The sequence below is a fragment of the Panthera tigris genome, chromosome C1 (assembly GCF_018350195.1).
Source record: "Panthera tigris isolate Pti1 chromosome C1, P.tigris_Pti1_mat1.1, whole genome shotgun sequence".
In the NCBI taxonomy this organism is placed as follows: domain Eukaryota; kingdom Metazoa; phylum Chordata; class Mammalia; order Carnivora; family Felidae; genus Panthera; species Panthera tigris.
In genome coordinates this window covers 189,067,283-189,088,508 of record NC_056667.1, presented here as the reverse complement: position 1 = coordinate 189,088,508, position 21,226 = coordinate 189,067,283, and the positions used below count along the sequence as shown (strand labels likewise).

The window sequence follows — 21,226 nt, the reverse complement described above, 5'->3', positions numbered from 1 at the left end:
TGTAAATAATAGCTATCACTAGAATTTATATTCTAATGATAGCTCATACTACCTATTACTAACACTATATATACACACACACACACACATATATGTATATATACACATATATACACATATATATGTATATATATGTGTACACATATATATGTATATATATGTGTACACATATATATGTATACACATATACACATATATATGTATATATATACACATATATATACATATATATACACATATATATACACACATATATATACACATATATCTATACACATATATATCTATACACATACATATATATGTGTATAGATATATATGTATATATATATATTTATATATTTCCCATTGAAAGATCTCTAATGATCAACTTCTTAAGACTCCAAAGTCCTAGTTAGTCTATGGGTAAGGCACTTTGATCTTTCATTAGAAATGCAAACTCCAGGATACCTACTAGAGTAACAGGTTTCAGACTCTGGCCACTGGATTGTGAAGCACTCGGCTGGGCATCAGCAGGTGGGCCTGGCGCTGGGTCACTGCTTCTCCTCACCAGCAGTGGAGTGCCTGTAGGACAAAATAAGAGGTGAGAGGTCAACAGAACCCTGGGGAGAAGAGAGTGCATGGTACAATGCAATTTAATTAAAAAGGTTTACAACATGCTTTTATGTAAAAACATTCTATTTCTAAGGATGCTTGTAAATTAATCCATTTAATGATCTTTTGTCATCTATTTATAGACTGACACATGGAAAGAAAATCTTTCAACTCTCATCTTTCCTCACTTGCATTTCAAAACAAGCCATTGTACTTAACCAAAAACTATTAGGCAGTGCAGAAGTTGACCGTGTGCAATCTGAAACAGATCTAGAGAATATATCTGAGTATTAAAAAGAATGATTATCCAGCAGACAAGTGAAGAGATTCACATAGTCAGTGCAATTTGTTATTCAGTAGAGCTAGAAGTATAGTTATCCCTGCAATTTGGTGCTTCCCAAATCTTTTGAATGATGAAATACACTGAAATAAATTATTTGCTGGGGTTATAGCATTAATGTCTATTTAAGTATACAAAGAGATTGGCTCCATTCTCTTCCTTTTCTCCTAAAGTAGATAAAACTGATAAGGAAAATAAGTTACTTCTTCTAAAAATATATCTTGATTTCTTTTTAATTTAATGAAAGCTTCCACTATTAAATATTTGAGCCAGTTATTAAATTCTGTGAAAAGATCATACTATTAGAAAGTTCAAGTGAAATTCAACCTTAACAGAGCTAGCGGCCTAACTAGTCTGCCTGCAATTAGGCCTAAAATAATTTGTTTCATACAAAATTGGCCACTATGGAGGAAACTCTCAAAAAAAAATCTTTTGTGGTCTAAAAATTGCTCTCATATAAAAATTAACTTTTTATTTGCATGCTTTGGGGAAAAAAGTAGAAAGCAGTAGAAATGCAATTCTCCATTTATCAATATTCTGAAAAATATTCCCCAAGTCTCTCAAGCTCTGGCTGTTTAAAATAACATTTTTCATATTCCATTTTAGATGGTGTGGTTACAAAAGGTGAATCCATTTCGAAGTTATTTACAAATCTGATTTTTGTATGTGTTCCAACATTTTTATCCTGTGTACAAAATATAGACGCTAACACCTTCCATCTTGTTCAGGTTCCTTTTATCCTTGCTTTTTTTTTTTTTAATTAAAAAGCTTTTAATGTTTATTTATTTTGAGAGAGAGAGGGACAGAGTGTAAGTAGGGGAGGGGCATGGAGAGAGGGAGACAGAGAATCTGCAGCAGGATCCAGGCTCTGAGCTTTCAGCACAGAGCCCGACGTGGGGCTTGAACTCACAAGCCATGAGATCATGACCTGAGCCGAAGTCAGACGCTCAACTGACCGAGCCACCCAGGCACCTCATCCTTGCTGTTTTTTTTTTTTTTAAACTTCTTTTATAATAAGAAATTAACAAGCTATTTAGAATGAAACACTATCCAAAATGTTTATAAAGTTCAACTTTATGTTCCATTATTTCTTTTTTATTGGTAAACATTTAACTGAATTATTCCCTAATTCCTCCACATCCATCTACAAATTTTTTAAGCAAGTGACACAGCAATAGTTGTACGGGTGGCAACTGTGCTTGAATGAAACATTAAAGGAAAATAAGTGGAAGAGAAAGTATCATAAAATCTCAAGACAATAGAGTTCCAGTCCTGTACCAGTATTTATTTTTCCCGATTCAGCTGATCTGAATTACCATTAACATAAAATGAACAAATCATTCTAAATGTGATATCTTCAGAAGCAACCCATATCCTTAAAATTAAAAGAGAATGGGGAAAACTCCACGAAACTCCAGTTTGTTTCTAAACATTTAATCCACACCAGGACACTGCATGCCAACAATCTCAGACTGGATTAAAAATAAGTCAAAAGCAAGTAAAACCAGCATGGGACACCAAGATCCAAAAATAAGTTGATTTATAGACAGAGAAATGGAAATTTTAGTGATTGACAGCTGCACTATTTTTCTAGCTGAGTCATACACATGTATATGAATATATATAGAATGTGTGTGTGTGTGTGTGTGTGTGTGTGTGTGTGTGTGTGAGAGAGAGAGAGAGAGAGAGAGAGAAACAGAGACAGAGAGAGACAGAGAGAGTGTGAGAGAGAGAGAAAGGGAGAGAGGGAGAAAAAGAGAGACAGGACAGCAAGACCTATTATATTTTGGGGTAATAAATATATTTTTCTTAAAGCCACACTAGATAATTTTCATGCAGCTATAAGGCATAGTTGTGACTCTGCTTTCCATCAATGCCTGCTATTTTAATAAGAAAATGTTAAATTATTTAAGACATAATTCTATAACAATATGAATTTGAGTTTGTGCATTCAATCAGTAGGCCATAATATCACATGGTGTCTCCCAGAACAAGATAGTTCAGTGTCGTACCAGCGTACCCACTCTTTGGGACATTAACCAACAAAACAAAACAAAACAAAACAAAAAACCCCAACAAAAACAATAACTAACATGGCTAGATCTTAAACGTACTCTCAACTTATCAGGAGTAAGTTCTTTTGTTCTCTACTTTTTCTGGATCAGATACTTGAATGCCTTCTGGTGAGTCACCTTCTAGTTTTTCTTTGGCTGCCTTAATGTGTTAATACCAAGTATAAATCATTTTGTAAAGGAATTAATACAGAGCATATTTAAATATGAACTGTTACCTCAGAGAGTTTTAAACAACCCTTCCCTTGGCAACTGAAAATTCATTTTAAAACCAATTTTAAAACAAAATTTTAACACAAATTTAGTATTTGTTTCTTTTTCATTGCCAAGCCTCATTTGAGGATGACTTCCAAGAACAGACTGAGCCACAACTTAGAGACAAAGACAGACACATCCTAGTATAGAAAAGAAGATGAGTACTTTCAAGTCCTGGAGATGATGTGGGGAGAACCTTGGATAGAAGGCCCACCTTGCAGGCATGGCTACCCGGAATGAAAAGGAGACAACCACATCCAGTTTTATAGAATTTTCTGTGTGAGGGAAGAAGTAAATAAAATGTAATCTCTGCGTCAAAGGAGCTTATAACCTAACAGCGAAGGTCAGACTCTAAGAACTATCATGTGTCTATGCAGTGGAGAAGACCATGGGTTTTGAAGACAAAAAAACTGGGCTTCACCTTTCCTGGATCTGTGACATTGGGCTGCTTGATGACACAAGCTCATCATTTAAAGCCTGGTGATAAAAACAGATCACAGAATTGATGGGAGGCTGAAAAAAAAGGCAGGCAGGCATGGGACATGGTACTGTGCGGTCTGCAATTTTTAGGCAGGAAATCCCCTTCCTCCCAATAAAAAGGAGATAACAGCACTTGCTATTGTTATGAACAGTGCTATCTGCTCAAAAAATTGAACACCTGAAAGTCAGTTTTCATGAAATTATATGTAAATTAAAATAATAAAACATAATTCTGTGCTGAGCCAGGTATAGACTTACTATAGAAATCAAAGCTTTTAAGAAAAAAACATGATGTTGTGGGAAAGGAGTTCAGAAATGGAAAAAAAAAAAACAATAACCCATTATTCATTGATAGTTTTTAGTTAACTGATAAAGGACTCTTACTCTTAGATTTTAGAGGCAAAAGCCCTCAGTTCAGCTTAAGAGAACAGCAGTATTCCTTGGATATACCAGTTTAAAAGCCATTGACTGCAAAGCCCAAAAATAAGAAATGTTTTGTACTGTAAAGCATAAAATCTTATACAATTGCATTATGTTTTTCCACATAGTTAAATATTTGAGGCCTCATTACGCATCAGGAGCTCTACATGGAGTGGCCGATATTAAGATGAATAGTCAGGGTGCTTACTTAGGGTTTATTTTTAAAAAGAGGCTGCGAGGACAAAGAACAATTTACACACACGTGCGTATCAGTGCAGTGTTCCAGTGGGGTCACATGTGGGTTACCGAACCCATACCCATGAGCATGCACACTGTAGACTAGACCGGGCCCCACTTTATTTAGGCAGAGGCACAGAAACTTAACGAAAGTCACAGAGAGCCAAAGAGAAGCAAGTAACCCTCAAAGCAGAAGAGTTCCTGATCAAGTGTGTAGCTCCTGGTGACCCTGTCCTTGAAGATAGGGCCTTGCCACATCAGGAAAGTCTAAAATCCTTTCTGGGGCACTGACCATGCATATCCAGGGCTTTCATTCCACTCAGGCTGAACTTACTCCCACACTCACCGCTCTTGCTTGTAAGAAGATGGCTAGACTCCTCAGGTTCTCCAGGCCTTGAGGCAACCAGCACTGGAGTCAGTTCCTGGGTGTCTATGAGTGATGGCACGTCTCCTCCCACTGCTCAAGCAGTCACCATTTTAATGACAGTAAAACTAGGATTCAAAGGGGTACAGTTACCTGCCCGATGTCCCCCTATAAATGTAAATAAAGGAGCCCAGAGGAGGACCATCTAATCCATTTGGGGGGGAAAAAAAGAGGGCTAAAAGGTGCAGCAACTAGTTAAAAGGATCAAATTGGTACATTAATGAATCATGCAAGATATAAAGGCCAACACAAGTTATCTCCAGAAGTTTCTGTCCCTGTTATAATAACACACAGAGACACACACAGACAGACACACACACACACACACACACACACACACACACACACATCCTCGATGGATTTTTTTCTACACTTAGAGGATGTGTCTGGGATGGAATTGACTTCAATGACAGATAATATGTTATACATAAAATTCTGTCCTGGAGATTTTCAAAGACATCTTAGAAATATAGACAGTTATAGAGACTGAAACCAAAGTCCAGAAGAATCATCCACATGATGCCTCAATGGGCAGAGGAAAAACAAACAAAAAACAAGGACTTTAAACATGAATCCCATTTCAAACATCAGAAAGGCACATGTTCTAAATTGTATGGTGTAGAAATTTATCTAAAAATGGTTAATGAGTCCCCTGAGCAAAACCAAAAGGCTAGCTTGTCATTAATATTGGTGCCATTCATTGTAGGGCAATTGATACCTAGAGCTCTAGGGGGTCCCAGTCCCAGGTAACGTGCCAGCAGGCGTTCTATAAGAAGTTGGTGGCCTTGGGACACCTGGGTGGCTCATTTGGTTAAGCATCCAACTCTTGATTTCAGCTCAAGTCATGATCTTGCAGTTTGTGGGATTGGGCCCCGCGTAGGGCTCCGTGCCAAACATGGAGCCTGCTTAAGATTCCCTCTCTCTCTCTCCCTCTGCCCTCTCCCCATCTCATGCATGCGCTCATAAAAATGAATTGCAAATGGTTAAAATCTTACAAACTTAGGGGCACCTGGGTGTCTCAGTTGGTTAAGCATCCAACTTTGGTTCAAGTCATGATCTCATGTTTCATGGGTTGGAGCCCCAAATCTTAGCTTTAGCCCACTGAGGGTTAGATGGATTTGTTTTTAATACAAGATGTCTTGAAACACATGAGAAACAAGACAATAGATGTTTAGTTGGGCATTCATAAGGATGAGTTCATATTAGAAATCATATTGGCTTCCAGAAGAAGGGAGCAGAGATAAGGATGAGGTAATCAAAAGAGGAAGGATCAGGACAGGTGTATCAGTGACATCACATGTAAAACAATGAGAAAAACAGAATTCTATGTTCTCACAGAATCTTCAGAAAGAAAGGGTATCTAGAATGACAAGTGGTTAACAAAGCCACAGAGGCGAACCCAGAGGGAAGGTCGAGTGGGAGAATGGAGAAAGGAATAGGAGTTTACATGATAAACTGTTATGTTCAGAGAAGGGGTTAAAACCTGGGATTTTTAGAAATTCAATTTTCCTTTGCTCTAAGGGATCACTTCTGTGCTACTGAATTATCAAATCACCAAAACAGACAGTTTAAAGAAAGAAAACATGCTATCTAGCCAACGCTAGTGAACACTGAGGACAACAAGATAAATAGGAAGGGGAAAATGCTATAGAAATATACCTAAATTGGTAAATATTTCACTTCGGTGATAAAAATGAATTGCAAATGGTTAAAAATCTTATAAACTTAAAAAGCGATAAATAGGAAAAGACACATTTTCCCTAGTAATTAATATTAATAGTATATTAATAATATTAATAGTATGCATAAGCCATGTCTTGGTTTCATATAGTACATTTCCTTAATAGAGTTTATACTAGTCAGCACCTAGAAGAATGCCTTTCAATTATCCTGTACTTCAACACTCATTGAATGAATTTGACATTAAGTGAATCATTTTGACGTTAAAATATGGATATGTTCTCCTGAGATATGGTGAAGAGAGACGGGGGTTCAGGAGATCTGTCTTCTAGAGGTGGCCCTGGCATGGCATAACTTCCAGGAAGCTTCTCTACCCCAGAGTCCAACCTCTTTCCCCATCAGCTAAGTAAGCAAGTTGGATCGGCTACACCAAAATCCTGTTGCAGATCTACAAAGAGATAGTTCTATGATTTATATAGCCAATTAGAAAATTGAAGTCAAGAGAAATTAAGCTCTTAAGTCTTTTGGACTTGATTTCTACTCCAGTTTTATTCACTTGACACTTTTCTATTGTGGGGTCACATCTTCTATGTGAGGAGGTGTGTGAAAATAAGGGGAATGACAGCTCTTCAATGCAGGGGGCATTCCTTTCATCTAAAGAGGTCAGCAGAAAGAAAGATTTGGATAGAGAGACACAGGTAAAAGGAAAGGGTTGTGGGGAGGAGGGGCGAGAAGGCAAAAATTAAGCTATGGTCACATGGGCATGTCTGGCAAGACACTTGACCCACTAGCCAAGGCACACAAGTACCCCTTCCGGAGTGCATGATCTCTCTTGCAGATGACAAAACTGCCTTGTCAGTATTTGCTTCCGATTAATCCTGTCAATACTTCAATAAATAAAAAAAAAAAAAAAGAAGAAAAGATGAGTGAAAATAGTACATCATTTGTAAAGGAGACAACTAGATTTTTTTGTTGTTTTGTAAGGATGTTATGGGTGTTAGATAAGGCTTTTCAACTGATACCTACCAAACTCCATTGTACTGAAATCTGGAGATCCATTAAAAAAATCTGGTAATGATATCAATAGGGGCACAATTTACGGCAAAGGGCCGAGAAGAGACCACTTTCGCTACAGGAGTGCTTGACCAGTTTTGGATTGTGATGAATGTGGCAGCTGTGACATGCTTTCAGACACCATGATGGAAAAACCACATGAGAGAAACCAAGTCAAATTCTAGCAGACTTGTAGCTGTCCAAATATTTTAGTCTTAAATATCACCGCTTTAGGAAAGTAACTCCCAGTATTGCCATAAAAGGGGCAAAGAAGTTCAAGTTGACTAACAGTATCATTTTTCTTTCATTGTGGATTGCAAAAGCCATGCCCATTGTAAACACAAAAGGATAAATGCAAGTAATGCACAGAATAGTCACCAGCTACACCATCGATATGAACAGGCACATACATGATAAAATAACTTTCAGTATTTGCAAAGCTGCTTAAATTGGAGTGCTAGTGGTGTAAAAACAAGTGAGGGGGGGTTTAAACTGACCTTTTTTTGGAAATCATACTTTTCTCTGAACATGGTTATGCCTTCAACTCAAAGTATATTATTGCTATATTCTTGAAGATACATGCTTTTTCTTATATTACATGTTTCATGTTTTGGACAGTTGATACATATAAATTTAGAATGTTTTATATTGTTTAAAGTACTTCATAGCATCGAAGTACTCATGCTGTTGAAAATCAGTTAATGCCATGTGCTAGACATGCCCGAGGTCCCAAGTGTTATATTAAGAATGATGGCAAGCAATAAAGGGATAAAACTCACTGTATGTGTTTCCCTGATGTGCATGAAAGAAATACAAAAGTGGCCATTTTAGGCTAGAGTCAAATTTAAAATATTAAAAAACAAAACAAAGACAAGCTACAGAGGAGTTCATGCACAAGCAAATGTCCTGATTTTTGAAAGGTGTACACTAAAAAAGCAACAAAACATTAGCAAACACAAACAAATATATCTGAACTAATAAAGCCAAATAAAGGCTCCGAAATCTTAGAGGTAGAAGGAAGAAATGTGACCTATGCATATCCCCTCTAATTTCTTGTTGTGGCATTCAGGTACCTCATGGTTTCCCCCAACCTACCCATCTGACTGCATCTTGTACCATATTTTTTGCCATGAGGCACATGCCAAATAGGACCATCTGCCATTGCCTAAAAATGCCCTGCAAACTCAGTGTTCATGCTGATTCTACCCTCTACATTATTATCCTCTAACACTGTAATCAGTTGTAATCCTGTCCAGTCTTTAAGTCTACTTCTACTTTTTTGGAATACCAGACACAGATTTGCTGTGGAGCTAATGAAGTGTAACTTCAGGGTCCTGCACAAGACCCCCGGAGGAGCCTAAGCCACACGATCACAAGATTATAGGATTTTGTAAACTTTACATAAGTAAAATAGTTGAATTGCAATGGGTTAATTCTATCTCTTTCAACTCTAAAGACTCCTCCTGTTGGGTAAACCTAGGTGGCCAAGGGCATTTCTGGGACCCAGATAAGGGGAATATTAGTTGGGGATATATTTTGTTTGAATACAATGGACTATATTTGTATGGTTCACAGACAACATTGTATATAGTTATTAGCAGTCTTCCTGGTGGGCAACGTATGTAGAATCCTGTGACTCACTGTGATGGTTCACCCAGCATCATGACACTAAGGTAGAGGGTCAGGTGACATATAGAAATAACTTCTTTTTGTACCCGCATCAGAAGGGTATGGGTACTGGAAGATAAACAAGATTTAAAATGCACAAAGCCAGAGTCTAGTCTACAGAAAATTCTTCTACTCATCCGATGTATAAAATTGCATACAATTCAGTATTCATTCACTATTTGGGTAATTCGGTTCTCATGGATACCTTGACCAATGGGAAGTTCTCTCTCATATGGGAAATGCAGCATAGAATTAAAATTCCCATGCTACTGAGATACAAACTTGTAATGGTTTCACAGAAATGTAATGAAGCCCCATGTTTACACATCCTAAATATTACTTAACAAGCATTTTGAATAGCCATGAAACAGCAAAGACTGAACCACTCATTTGTTCAACGTATAAAGAATATTACATATGAGGAGGTTATTAAAGAACATGCAGCCAAGAATTGTGAGGAAAAGAGTTAACAGAGTTATTTTCAGGCATTAATTAATATGTAATCAATTAGCATATCATTAATTTTTTTCATATTTTCTGACACCTCCAGTATATTAATTTGTAAATTGTTGTGATTTTTAATCATTAGTAGACATTTTTATGTTCTGAATTGAACATGGATGCTCCTTTTCTTAAATAGCCATCTCCCCAGATTTTGTACATCGAGAACCCTACAAAATGTTGATCTGCCCTGAACCTTTTTAGGGTATGTCACATCCCACTTTGTCTTACGTGTAGAGTTGTATCTTTGTTGTAACCCCTGTATTTACTACTTTAACATCTACTGAATGACTAAAATATACTACGAAGTGTTCTAGGCACTCTGGATATTATCAGCACACAACACACAGAGGTCTTGATTTTACAGAGCCTGTAGATAGTTGGAGGAAGACAGATATAAACAAGTACACAAATAATTATGTGTACTTAAGATGGGGATAAAGCAAGTGCTTAAGCAAGAATGTGTGAAGTGATGGGGAGGGAGTAAGTTGGGGGAACATTACACTGTGAGCTCTTTAATACCAAGCAACTCACCTTAGTCAATCATTTAGCATCCCTAGAAAAGTGGGTAACTGACAGATGTATGTTGAATTGAACTAAGCAGAGTGAGAGGAACAAAGATCAACCTCTAAATTCAGATATCTTTGGAATCTGAAGTGTCCCAGACAAGAGAATTGTGGGGGTGGTGGGGGGGAAGAGGGGTCTATGCCCCTAACATGTAAATAAATTGCTGCTGTCAGGTTTGTTTCCCTTTACTTAACACTTTTTTCTTCATCATCAACATTTATTTTAAAACAAACACTAGTCACACTGATGTAGCATATGTTATCACCCTTGCAACTTAATGATAAATGAGCATAAAAGTGACATCAACACCAGTGTTAAACAACCGCAGTAGAAGCTTTGAAATATTGACTACGATCTTGTCAATTACTGTGGTTTATGAAGGAGTCCATTGCCCAGTTGATCTTTTAGTTTTCCATAGTTTACAATCTTATATCCTAGATACTTATAAGATTAATCAATATTCATAAGATTTATGGCAACCTGTGTAATAACTAGAAGGATAATACTTGAGTTTGCTTGAAAAGATTCTTTGGAGGAGCTTTTATTTTTTATTTTTTTTTAACTTATTTATTTATTTATTTTGAGAGAGAGAACAACTAGGGAAGGAGCAGAGAGGGGGATAGAGGATTTGAAGCAGGCTCTGTGCTGACAGCAGAGAGTCTGATTTGGGGCTCGAACTCATGGACCATGAGATCGTGACCTGAGATGAAGTCAGACGCTTAACCGACTGAGACACCCAGGCACTCCATTTGTTTTTCTTTTTTAATTTTTTTAATGTTTTATTCATTATTGAGAGACAGAGAGACACAGGGCATGAGCAGGGGAGGGGCCGAGAGATGGAGAGACACAGAATCTAAAGCAGGCTCCAGGCTCTGATTTGTCAGCACAGAGCCTGACGCGGGGCTTGAACTCACAAACCGTGAGATCATGACCTGAGCAGAAGTCAGATGCTTAACCGACTGAGCCACCCAGGCGCCCCTAGGCACCCCTTTTGGAAGAGCTTTTAAATAGAATTCTGAAATGCCTAAGATATACAAGTTAATAAACTGGTATAAAATGATTAAGATGTGGGGCACCTGGGTCGGTTGGGTGTCTGACTTCGGCTCAGGTCATGATCTCACGGTCTGTGAGTTCGAGCCCCGCGTCGGGCTCTGTGCTGACGGCTCAGAGCCTGGAGCCTGCTTCAGATTCTGTCTCCCTCTCTCTCTCTCTGCCCCTCCCCTGCTCGTGCTCTGTCTCTCTCTGTCTCAAAAATAAATAAAAACATTAACGTGATTAAGATGCTTAGACTAGGCAGATGGATACATGGTTTTAGAGACTAAAGATGAACGTCCATGCATGGATACTGATAAGATTTGTTCAGCCAGAAAATAGGCATGACCCACGCAACTGGATGAGCAAGTGGTTGAGGAGCGAAGGAATCTGGTTTAGACGAAGATCACTAGAAAGTCTTAAAATGGGGGACTTTTAAACTAATTCAAATAGCAGTGGGTCTTCCAAGAAGACACAATCCAAAGCACGGTTTTCAAATATTGAGAAATAGGTTTAAATACATTCTTGAAAGACATTTGCAGATTCATACATGAAAAATGTTCACTAAAAGAATAAGTGAAGATATCCCGTTTTTTGTTTTGTTTTGTTTCGTTTTTCTGGCAAATTTCCTTATAAAAGCCAGAAAGTGAATCTTAGTATGTATCCAGTGGAATGGTTCGGACTTGGGGGGATCGTCTGATTCAGCATGGAACACATTTGGGATGGTTCATTAGGGCAGTGATGTTGGTCTATACCAAGTGTTTATGGAACTTTTCTTTTGTCCTAAATTTTAGGCCACAGCTCCCACTGAGTTAATCTGAAAGACTACTTCACTAGCTCCTTGCAAGATGAGAAAGGGAGCATTCAGCAATGCCTTCAGGCCATTCAGCTGCCGTTGCAAACAATTACTGGCAACATCAAAGTACTAAATTCAAATCACCAAGTGCTTCATGATAGATGAGAAACATCCACAAGTCAATTTAAGGCATCCTGGGCACAAATCTATATGATCTATCAGCTGCATTTGAAACCTTTGATCATTACATTTTATTGGATCAATCAAAGTCCCTGGCAGGACTGGAAGAAGTGGTGCATTTTGGAGCCACCTTTATCTCTTAGGAACACTCAAAAGATGGTTTTAGGCCAATGCCTGTGTGCCCCAAATGTGGTCTTTTGAGGCAGCAAAGGAACCTAATGCCTCTCGGGCCCTTACTTCTGATATGGAAGATATAGTTTCTATGTAATATCACTTAATTGCTAAACAAGAGTCAATCAACTAACGTTCAATCCAGAAAACACAGAAGCCAGGCTTTCCTGGCAAGAAACACGTCTAATGAAAGTGCCAAAGGAAAATCTGACGGCCCTGTCCGGCGTGGAGACTTTTCCAACATTCATAACTGGTGCTTGAGACCTCATTTGCTGACCCATAGCTTACTCTTAGAACCTAGGGGTCGGCTCTGACCTCAGGCACCTTTTACCTTGTGCATCCAGTAGTCAGGGGTCATATTATCTCCATGATGTGGAAATGGCCCCGGCTGCCCAGGCCTTTGTGACCTCACGTTAGATAACTGCAATCTAATCCACTGAAAGTACCCTGAAAGACCACCCAGGTGCTTCATATGGCTGTTGTCTTGCTATTAAATAGGTCCATTACACAAGCTGGAGCACATTACACCAGCAGACTAATTCACCCGCCAGCATAGCAAGGCAATGATCCACGGATCATTATTGACTTTTCTGCGTAACTCCTGGCATCAAATTCGATGTGCATCAAAATCCAAAGGCCGCAGGTACAAAACTAGATTGTGTTCCTATGATTCTTCAGAAGAGGCAAACAGCTCTTGCTAACAGCATTCAAGCTCTAACTTTCAAAGGCAAGTTTTAGACATAAAGAGCCTGCTAATGCTAAGGGTGAAGGATATAGAGTTTGGTTTGAATTTAAAATAATTTCCACATATAGATTTTTGAGAGTCAGAGGAATGACTGGGTTTCAATCAATTTAAATAAAATAAGCCAAAGATTAGAAATCCATGACTATTTTAAGGGACACAAAAAAGTAAGTTTATAGAACTATTTTCCCCACAGGTCCTGGGAATAAACCAAATTATACCAGGACATGAGATGTTTATTAACTTGAAAGTGATAACTGTTTCGTGTGGTTTATGTCACTTGCTTATAAGTGCTGCATTATACTAAGTTAGTATTTCCTATAAGCAAATAGCACAAAATCGACAATTTTGATAAGAAGTGATAAAATAGCAAATTAAAGCAAACTCTACAAAGATGAGAGGCAACTTGATAATGCAATTTAACAACATAAACATACCACCTATGAAAAGCATTAAGTTACAGGTGCTGATAAGAAGCCAGTATCTAAGTCAGCCTGTATTTGAACTTGTCAAATGGTTCCTGTGACAAGCCTTCTTTGATTTGAGATGAAGGATCATAATCTCATCTTCAGGTCTTCCTAGGGCAAGCAAACCTATACACAGTGCTGTTTTCAAAAGAGGCTGACATAGAAAAGGAGTAATTGTCCTTATAAGCCATCCACGAAAGTTTGGATGCTATCAGAACCGTCTTTGTACAAAGCTCGTCTAGGTTATCTCACACTATGGTATCCATCTAGATTGGAAAATACACAGACATGTGCACACACACAGAATGGCTTTCGCAGAGAAGTATCTGGGTCTCAAAATGAAATAGGTTGAACGCTCAGGTCGGGGGGGGGGGGCATTGCTAGAACATTTAATTTGTTCCCTCCAGGTACACAGCTGCATGGGACGTGTGATGGGTATCTTTCTAGTTTGTGACAGGTTTTGGTTACGTTCTTGAAGTCTATCCAATATTTTTGCAAAAGGCTTGTGATACTCTTTGTCCATAGCCCCTGGTCGTTTTCAAAAGTAGCTTCTAAAGGGTCTTCAAATGATAAAGCAGCAATTTCAAACTAGACTTACATGCCACAAAAATATTATGCAGAAAACGTTGGATTCGTAACAAAGCAGAGCATTTAGGGAAGAGGTGAGAGGATACACTCTCCCTCTGCATGTTTAGGAGCAGCGAAATCACACGATGACACCAAAGAGTCAGGCGTACTAGATGGCAGGAATCTGTGGCCATGCAATAATCTACCACAACTTCTACTCCTATATACTAATTTTGTAAGCCCTTATGTTTAGAATACAGATTTCATAAACCCTTATGTTTAGAATAGATTTCGTTTCCTATCTAAAACAAACATATGGTATCAAACAGTCTTTTAATGCTCAGATTTAAATTAGTTTTAAAGAGATAAAAAGACTGAAATAGTTCTGCTATTTGAACACGCTTAACGACAGCAATATTTATATAAACATATTGGCAGAGGAAATGTTAAATCACTTATATCTCAGTGGGCCCACAGTTTCATTTTAGAGAGGAACACGTTTACCTAAAACATTCATAACATTGTCTATAGATGTGGTGGACGGAATGACTAGGAGACCTACTTCCAGCAACTTCTCTGCATTCAAAACCTGAATTCTAACTGGGTTGCCCCTAGTAGCCAACCTAAGTGTTTTTCAGTGATAGCTGGCTTGACTTGGTTGCCACGTGGTCACTGATCGTTTTTGTGCAAATATTCCACAAATGGTCAGAGGTTCCGGGTAGAGTTCATGCTGCTTTCTCTGAAGTCTACCTCAGGAGAATCTCTTGACCCTAGAAAGCAGGATTTTCTCACTCTGTGGGTTGCAACCCACTTATGACTCTTGAAAGCCACTTGTGCGGTCATGATCAGCATTCCGTACCATGGATGGTATAGAAAACGGTACAGAAAATATCAGTGTGTGTTACACATAGTAACGATACACTTTGTTTTGTTTTATACTCACCTGTGTGCAGGGTTGCAATGCGAAATGCATTTTCTTTGCTTTGAGACATGATCTAAAGTGTTTGAAGAAAGAAAAAGAGCTCTAAATTTGCCTCAGAGGATGTGAAACAGGTTTGAACCCCAGCGTGGCTTGAGAAGTTTCTGAGGGATTGCAAACTCCTCAAGGAAACACTTCCAGCCCAGGAGTGAGCATGATATTCTACATCCAGAGCCATTCGGTGTTTGGATTTTTATGTCCTACTTAACATTTATTTTGCTTAGACATTTACTAGAAGCTTGCTAACTTTAGGAACTGTGCTAAATCTGGGGAAACAAAGATAAGTATGTTATGGTCCTTGACCCCAAAGGCCTCTGAAGAGACCGACTTATACACACATTTAATGCATAAGACAATGTCACCAACCATAGGCAAGCAGTCCCTGTAAAGTGCTGTAGGAGCCAGAAAGGGAACTGTAATTGTAACTGGTGGAGAGGACTTCACAGGAGACCTGACACTCCAGTGGGTGGTCACCTGCTCATCCACCCACCCACCCGCCTCTATTACGTCCCAGGCCTCTGGGCGGCAGCCTTCGCACTGGCTGATCCCTCTGTTCCAAATGCTCTTCCGCCCTTTCCTCTCCTCTCAGAGTACTTCTCTCATGGTTACTATGTACTCCTTCACCCTGTTTAGTTGTCTTTGTTACTAACAGAAATGCTCTGTGCATTTGTTTACATATATAATTTCAGACTCAGCCAGAAAGGAAGCTTCTTCAGAACAGTGATCTTGTTTATCTTCTTACTGCTGTATGCCAGTGTATACATGTTTGTTCAATTAAAGAAGGAATTGGGAGAGTTCGGACTGATATAGGTTCAGCAATCATGCAGAGGGACACAAGTGGGTCTGAGCCAGGATATACAGAATCAAATGACCGATCCGTAATACAGGCTGCTGATTCAACTTACAAGGTCAGATATAAAGCGTATGTGTGTTGAGGGGTCAGGGAATTTGAGGTAGGAGGTGAGGAGGAAGGACGTGGGGTAGGAATCACCTTTGGACATCAGAGCCAGACTGGTATTAAACCCAGAGAGGGTCTTGGCTTTTTACATGTCTGTTTGATGGGAGCCCTAGAAATAGAAAACCCAGAAGCATGACACATCACTGCTGATTCTCAAGCAGGGCAATGTCAACCAAGGCAGAGAATCTAGAAACCAGTCTGCCCAAGAGAACACAGTGGCACAAATTCTGTCACCACTCCCAAAGTATCAATTACGGGAAAAAAATCATTTATTTATCCCAACTTATTCTTCCTGGGAATGGTAGGAGACAACTCCTCCAACATACCAAAAGTTTTCCAAAACATTAGTGGCAAGTGATTCAGCACAAGGAAAGGAGACTGTGCAGCATGCATCATACGGGCAGGTCTGTAGGAGGAATGCTGACATTTTTGGCAAAAACAGCAGACCCAAGACAGCAGCCGTGGCAAGCCCATCTAATGGTCGCTGTGGATCACTCTGATTATGAGCCACAAGCATGCAATCACTGGCACACAGAAACTCCTGCCTAATAGCCGTGAGCGGTTCGCCTCTGCTATCTAAGTGTCACAGACTGAACACACTGTTGCCCGACCTAAACTCGGCATTAATACCTGAATCACAGCCTGGGGAAGCTCAGTATTCCACTGCTGGAAAGAAGATAAACAGCAATAACACAAAGATGCAGCCTTTTTAATGCTGCTAGTTAAACCAAACGCATTTAATCTTTCTCTCGCATCTAAAATGTCTGTCATCTGCTCTTGGTGGAATAAATGATATTTAAACAGTCCTGCAGAAAACCAATATCTTGAAGGCTTTTGCACATACCAAATGGCAGAATGAAAAACCTGGTTACACTCAGCACCACAGGGCACAAATCATTAGGTTGCCAGGGGACATGCTGTTCACGGTTCCACGACCAGAGAAAACCACACGCTCACTGCCTACAGGGCTGAAATACACAACTAATTTCTGTTGCATAACATATACGTAATCTGCTCTGGAAACAAATGATGAAGTTCCGTAACTATGACAGTATAAATGTATTAACTATCTATTAGAAACCTACCCATATCAAATGGCTTCTTCTTAACCTTAGTCTCGCAAGGCAAGGAATTAAATCATGGTGTCTCATCAGAAAGAGTTGATTAACATATCTGGATCCATATTTGTTTAGCCACACCTCCATTACTACAGCTAGTAAGTCCTATCATTTGGGGTGGGGGGCGGAATTGAAGTACATCTGAGGCACATTCTTAGGGAAACATGAACTCTTGCAGAAAATGATGGTGATACATACATGGTCATAGCTAACCTCCTCAATATCTCATCAAGCAACAGGCATGATTCTAAATTCTCTGTGAATCTTCATAGCAAGTCTAGGGCTTACCCCATTGCACAGCTAAGGAAACAGAGACCAAAAGAAAGTTAAGTGTTTTGTTCCACATACCGAGTATACGGTAAAAGGGGGATCTAAACCCAACTAGTCATCGTCCAAAGCCTGCCTCCCTGTCCACATCCAAAGCACACCTTCTGAGGAGACTCCTGCAAACAAATCGAAGCAGATTCTGCCAGACCTGAGCCCTGGAGCTGCTGAGGTAAAGCTGCGTTTGTTTTCCCAAGGAAGAACAGTACAGTCTTACTAAGCACCTGAATGGTTGAGTCCACAAATGCATCCTTTAAAGGACGGAGGCCTAAAACCATCAACTACATTCAAGTCAAGCTGCAGAAAAAATATCACTGTATGGAATGTCCTTTAGCACATTTATCCTGGCTGCAGTATAGCATCGAGCATCTAGCTAGGGTCTGGGAAGAGGGTCAGGCTCATTTTAATAACAGAAGAAAGAAAAAGAAAGAAAGAAAGAAAGAAAGAAAGAAAGAAAGAAAGAAAGAAAGAAAGAAAGAAAGAAAGAAAGAAAGAAAAAGGAAGGAAGGAAGGAAGGAAGGAAGGAAGGAAGGAAGGAAGGAAGGAGAAAAATATTGCTGCTGAAAGTAAATGAATCCATGAAAATAAAGAGGAAAGTTTATGATTTGGGGAAGGTGTAGGCACCAAGAAAGATGCAAACCCAGTGACCATAGCTACCAAAGGCACCCCCTCAGCTTTCATCTTCTTCCATTTCCTCTGCTGGAAGGCCAAAGGTAGGGACCCATCTAAGCAGTTGCTGCCGTGTACAATTATTATTTTAATCAACATTGTGCTGTGTTAATGAGTGCCAACCATGTGCCAGATGGTGTTGAAAACAAAGCCTTCTCTGCAATCCCGCCCACTGGGATCACCACCTCTCCTCTCTGTGAAAGCGATCACAAATGTGGTAATGAGCTAACTCCAATGCAACCGAACTTCTAATCCCCCCGACACTTTCTGATTGGGCACTGCACCAAGATTTGGCATAGAAAAGGCACCTGGAGTGCTGTCGGATGATCTCTTCAGGGATAATGGACCAGGGAACTGAGCCTGTAATGATTTCATATCAGTTTGTTCAAGTTCAGTTGCTATTAATTGGGTTCAAGTTCAGCTCCAGTTCACACAATCTAAATAAATAGCTGCTGAAACCAGCTTAGTGCCTGGCACAGTATGTATCTTTGTAACTAACAAGAAGCAAGCAAAAGAGAAAGATGTAGAGGGACATCTTGCATAGATATTGTCTGGTGTAAACAGTCTGCCTAGTGGATGTGTGAAGTAAGGGGGTGGGGGGCCCAACAGTGTTCTGGCTTGTTACAGTTGTGCATGCTTGTATTGCTTAACAAACGATAATATTCTGAAGAATTGAGCCTGAAAACAGTTTTAAACATAGTAAAGCTTGTACATCATTCCTGAGAACAGCTGTAGGCAAAACGCTCGCTTGAAGTTAACATGGTCTAGAATCTGGACTTTCTCTGTACTTTCCATCTACCTTGGAAATTCTAAGGCATTCATTCTATTGTAATTTAAGTAAAATCTGAAAAAGAAACATTTTAGACAAATTCATTGTTAAATAAGAGAAAAGGAGCAATATCACAGAGAAAAAAAATCTATTTAAAAAGAGGGCTTTGCATATTTTATGAAAAAAATCAATCCCAAATCTATTTTGTTCTAGCCCATTAAGATTCACTCTAAGTTGGTTTCACTAGACTGAAATTTAAAATACATTTCTAAAGATCGTTTGGAGGAAATTTTGAATGGAGGCATTTTCTAATTTAATGTTAGTTGGCAAATTGTGATCTCTGGTAGAATTCAGTCATAAATAGTACGTTTAAAAGTAGACTGGCTGGAGAAGATGCTGCATGGTTATTTAACAAAGTAATAGAATTATATATTGAAGTCAATATGAACAAGTAATATATCAATATGAACAAGGATGTATAATACACATCTATTTTTATGACACAGGAATATACCTTTTAAAGTAGAACTAGTTACAATTTTTTTTAACATTTATTTACTTTTTAAGAGACAGAGAGAGACAGATAGTGAGCAGGAGAGGGGCAGAGAGAGAGTGAGTCACAAATTCTGAAGCAGGCTCCAGGCTCTGAGCTGTCAGCACAGAGCACGACACGGGGCTTGAACTCACAAACCGCGTGATCATGACCTGAGGTGAAGTTGGACATTTAACCGAACGAGCCACCTGGGTGTCCCTGACATGAGGTATGGGATTAAAAGGACCCCGGTTCCCCATTTCTACCATTTACTTTATATGAATACATCAAGTTTCTTAACTTCCTTGAGTCTCAGTTTCCTCATACCTAAAGCAAGAATTAAAAGGCACAGTGTCTTTTCAATGAGTGAATGTGAATGAATAACGTGTCCAGCAAAATGCCTACAACATAATAGGTGTTCAGTAAACAATGTCCCCTCTTTCTTGCCACACAGCAATCCCATGCACTCTAGTTCCACTTTTTAGTCAGTCTTTCAAGTTACCACCTCCAGTGGCGATCTGAGCAGTGGTTGAAAAGTTAACCCTAAAATGTGAGCGGTAATAATTTGTGGCCCCAATGCCTCCTCAGAATCAGAAAAATCAACAACACATAATTTGCTTACCATGTACTATAAATTGTATTGTTTTATAAAGAAGTCTAGATAATTATTTTCTTCTATGTTCCAGCTAACTCAGAATCTGTTCTTGAATCCTCAGGAGAGTTTTAAAATTTAGATTCAGCCAGTGTGGATATACGTCTATTGCACTGCTGAAATAGTCCTTCTCAGGACACCTTTCCAATTGCAGACCTATCTATATAGGTTCATGAAATTATTCACATGTGGTTTATTTACTGTATTAGAGCCCTGCCGTTTTGAGGCAACCCATAGGTAATTGTGCTGTCTCTGCTCTCCTGTCACCCATCACCACTCTCTGAACTCTGTCACCCTTTCTGCTGAGGTGCTCTGAGGAGAGGTCACTTAGGGGGTCCCTTCCTGGTCAGATTTCCAGTTGAGTAGTCATGGTCTCTGAAGGGAAGGCCTCTAGCGGGACCTCACTTCAGGCTGACAACTCCCATATGGTTCCTGTTAGCCTGCCCGTGTTAACCTTTGCCTTGTTTGCTTGACTTTGCCCATCTCTAATTTCGGATTGAGAGCTCAAGCACAGGAGTCGAGTACAATGTTCCAGAAGACTAACATCGAGGACAACTCAATAGAATCCCTAAACTTAACTGCCCCACCCTCATGACCCTAGAGGGTTTTTTTTCCTTTTTTTTTTTTTAATGTTTTTAATGTTTATTTATCTTTGAGAGACAGAGTGCAAGCTGGGGAGGGGAAGAGAGAGAGGGAGACACAGAATCTGAAGCAAGCTCTGGGCTCAGAGCCCGACACGGGGCTCTAACCCACGAACCATGAGATCCTGACCTGAGCTGAAGCGGACCCTTAACCGACTGAGCCACCCAGGGGCCCCGACCCTAGAGTTTTTAAACTTGGAGGGAAATGCCACCTTAAGTCAACATTACCCATCTGACTTTGACAACACAGAGACATTTCAAAAGTAATTTCATACATAGAACAAGTCTTATATATAACAAGCATAGATGGCACTCCTCGGATCCTTCTTAAATGATCA

General features: G+C 39.3%; 1 protein-coding gene across 1 annotated transcript in view; it reads right to left on the bottom strand.

Annotated features, from left to right (window-relative positions):
* PARD3B (par-3 family cell polarity regulator beta) overlaps nucleotides 1-21,226 on the bottom strand; it is a 1,003,697-nt gene that overhangs the window by 534,505 nt on the left and 447,966 nt on the right. The window contains exon 4 of the mRNA XM_042995147.1: nucleotides 455-564. Coding sequence (XP_042851081.1) covers nucleotides 455-564 — 110 coding nt within the window. The remainder of the gene's footprint in view (nucleotides 1-454; nucleotides 565-21,226) is intronic.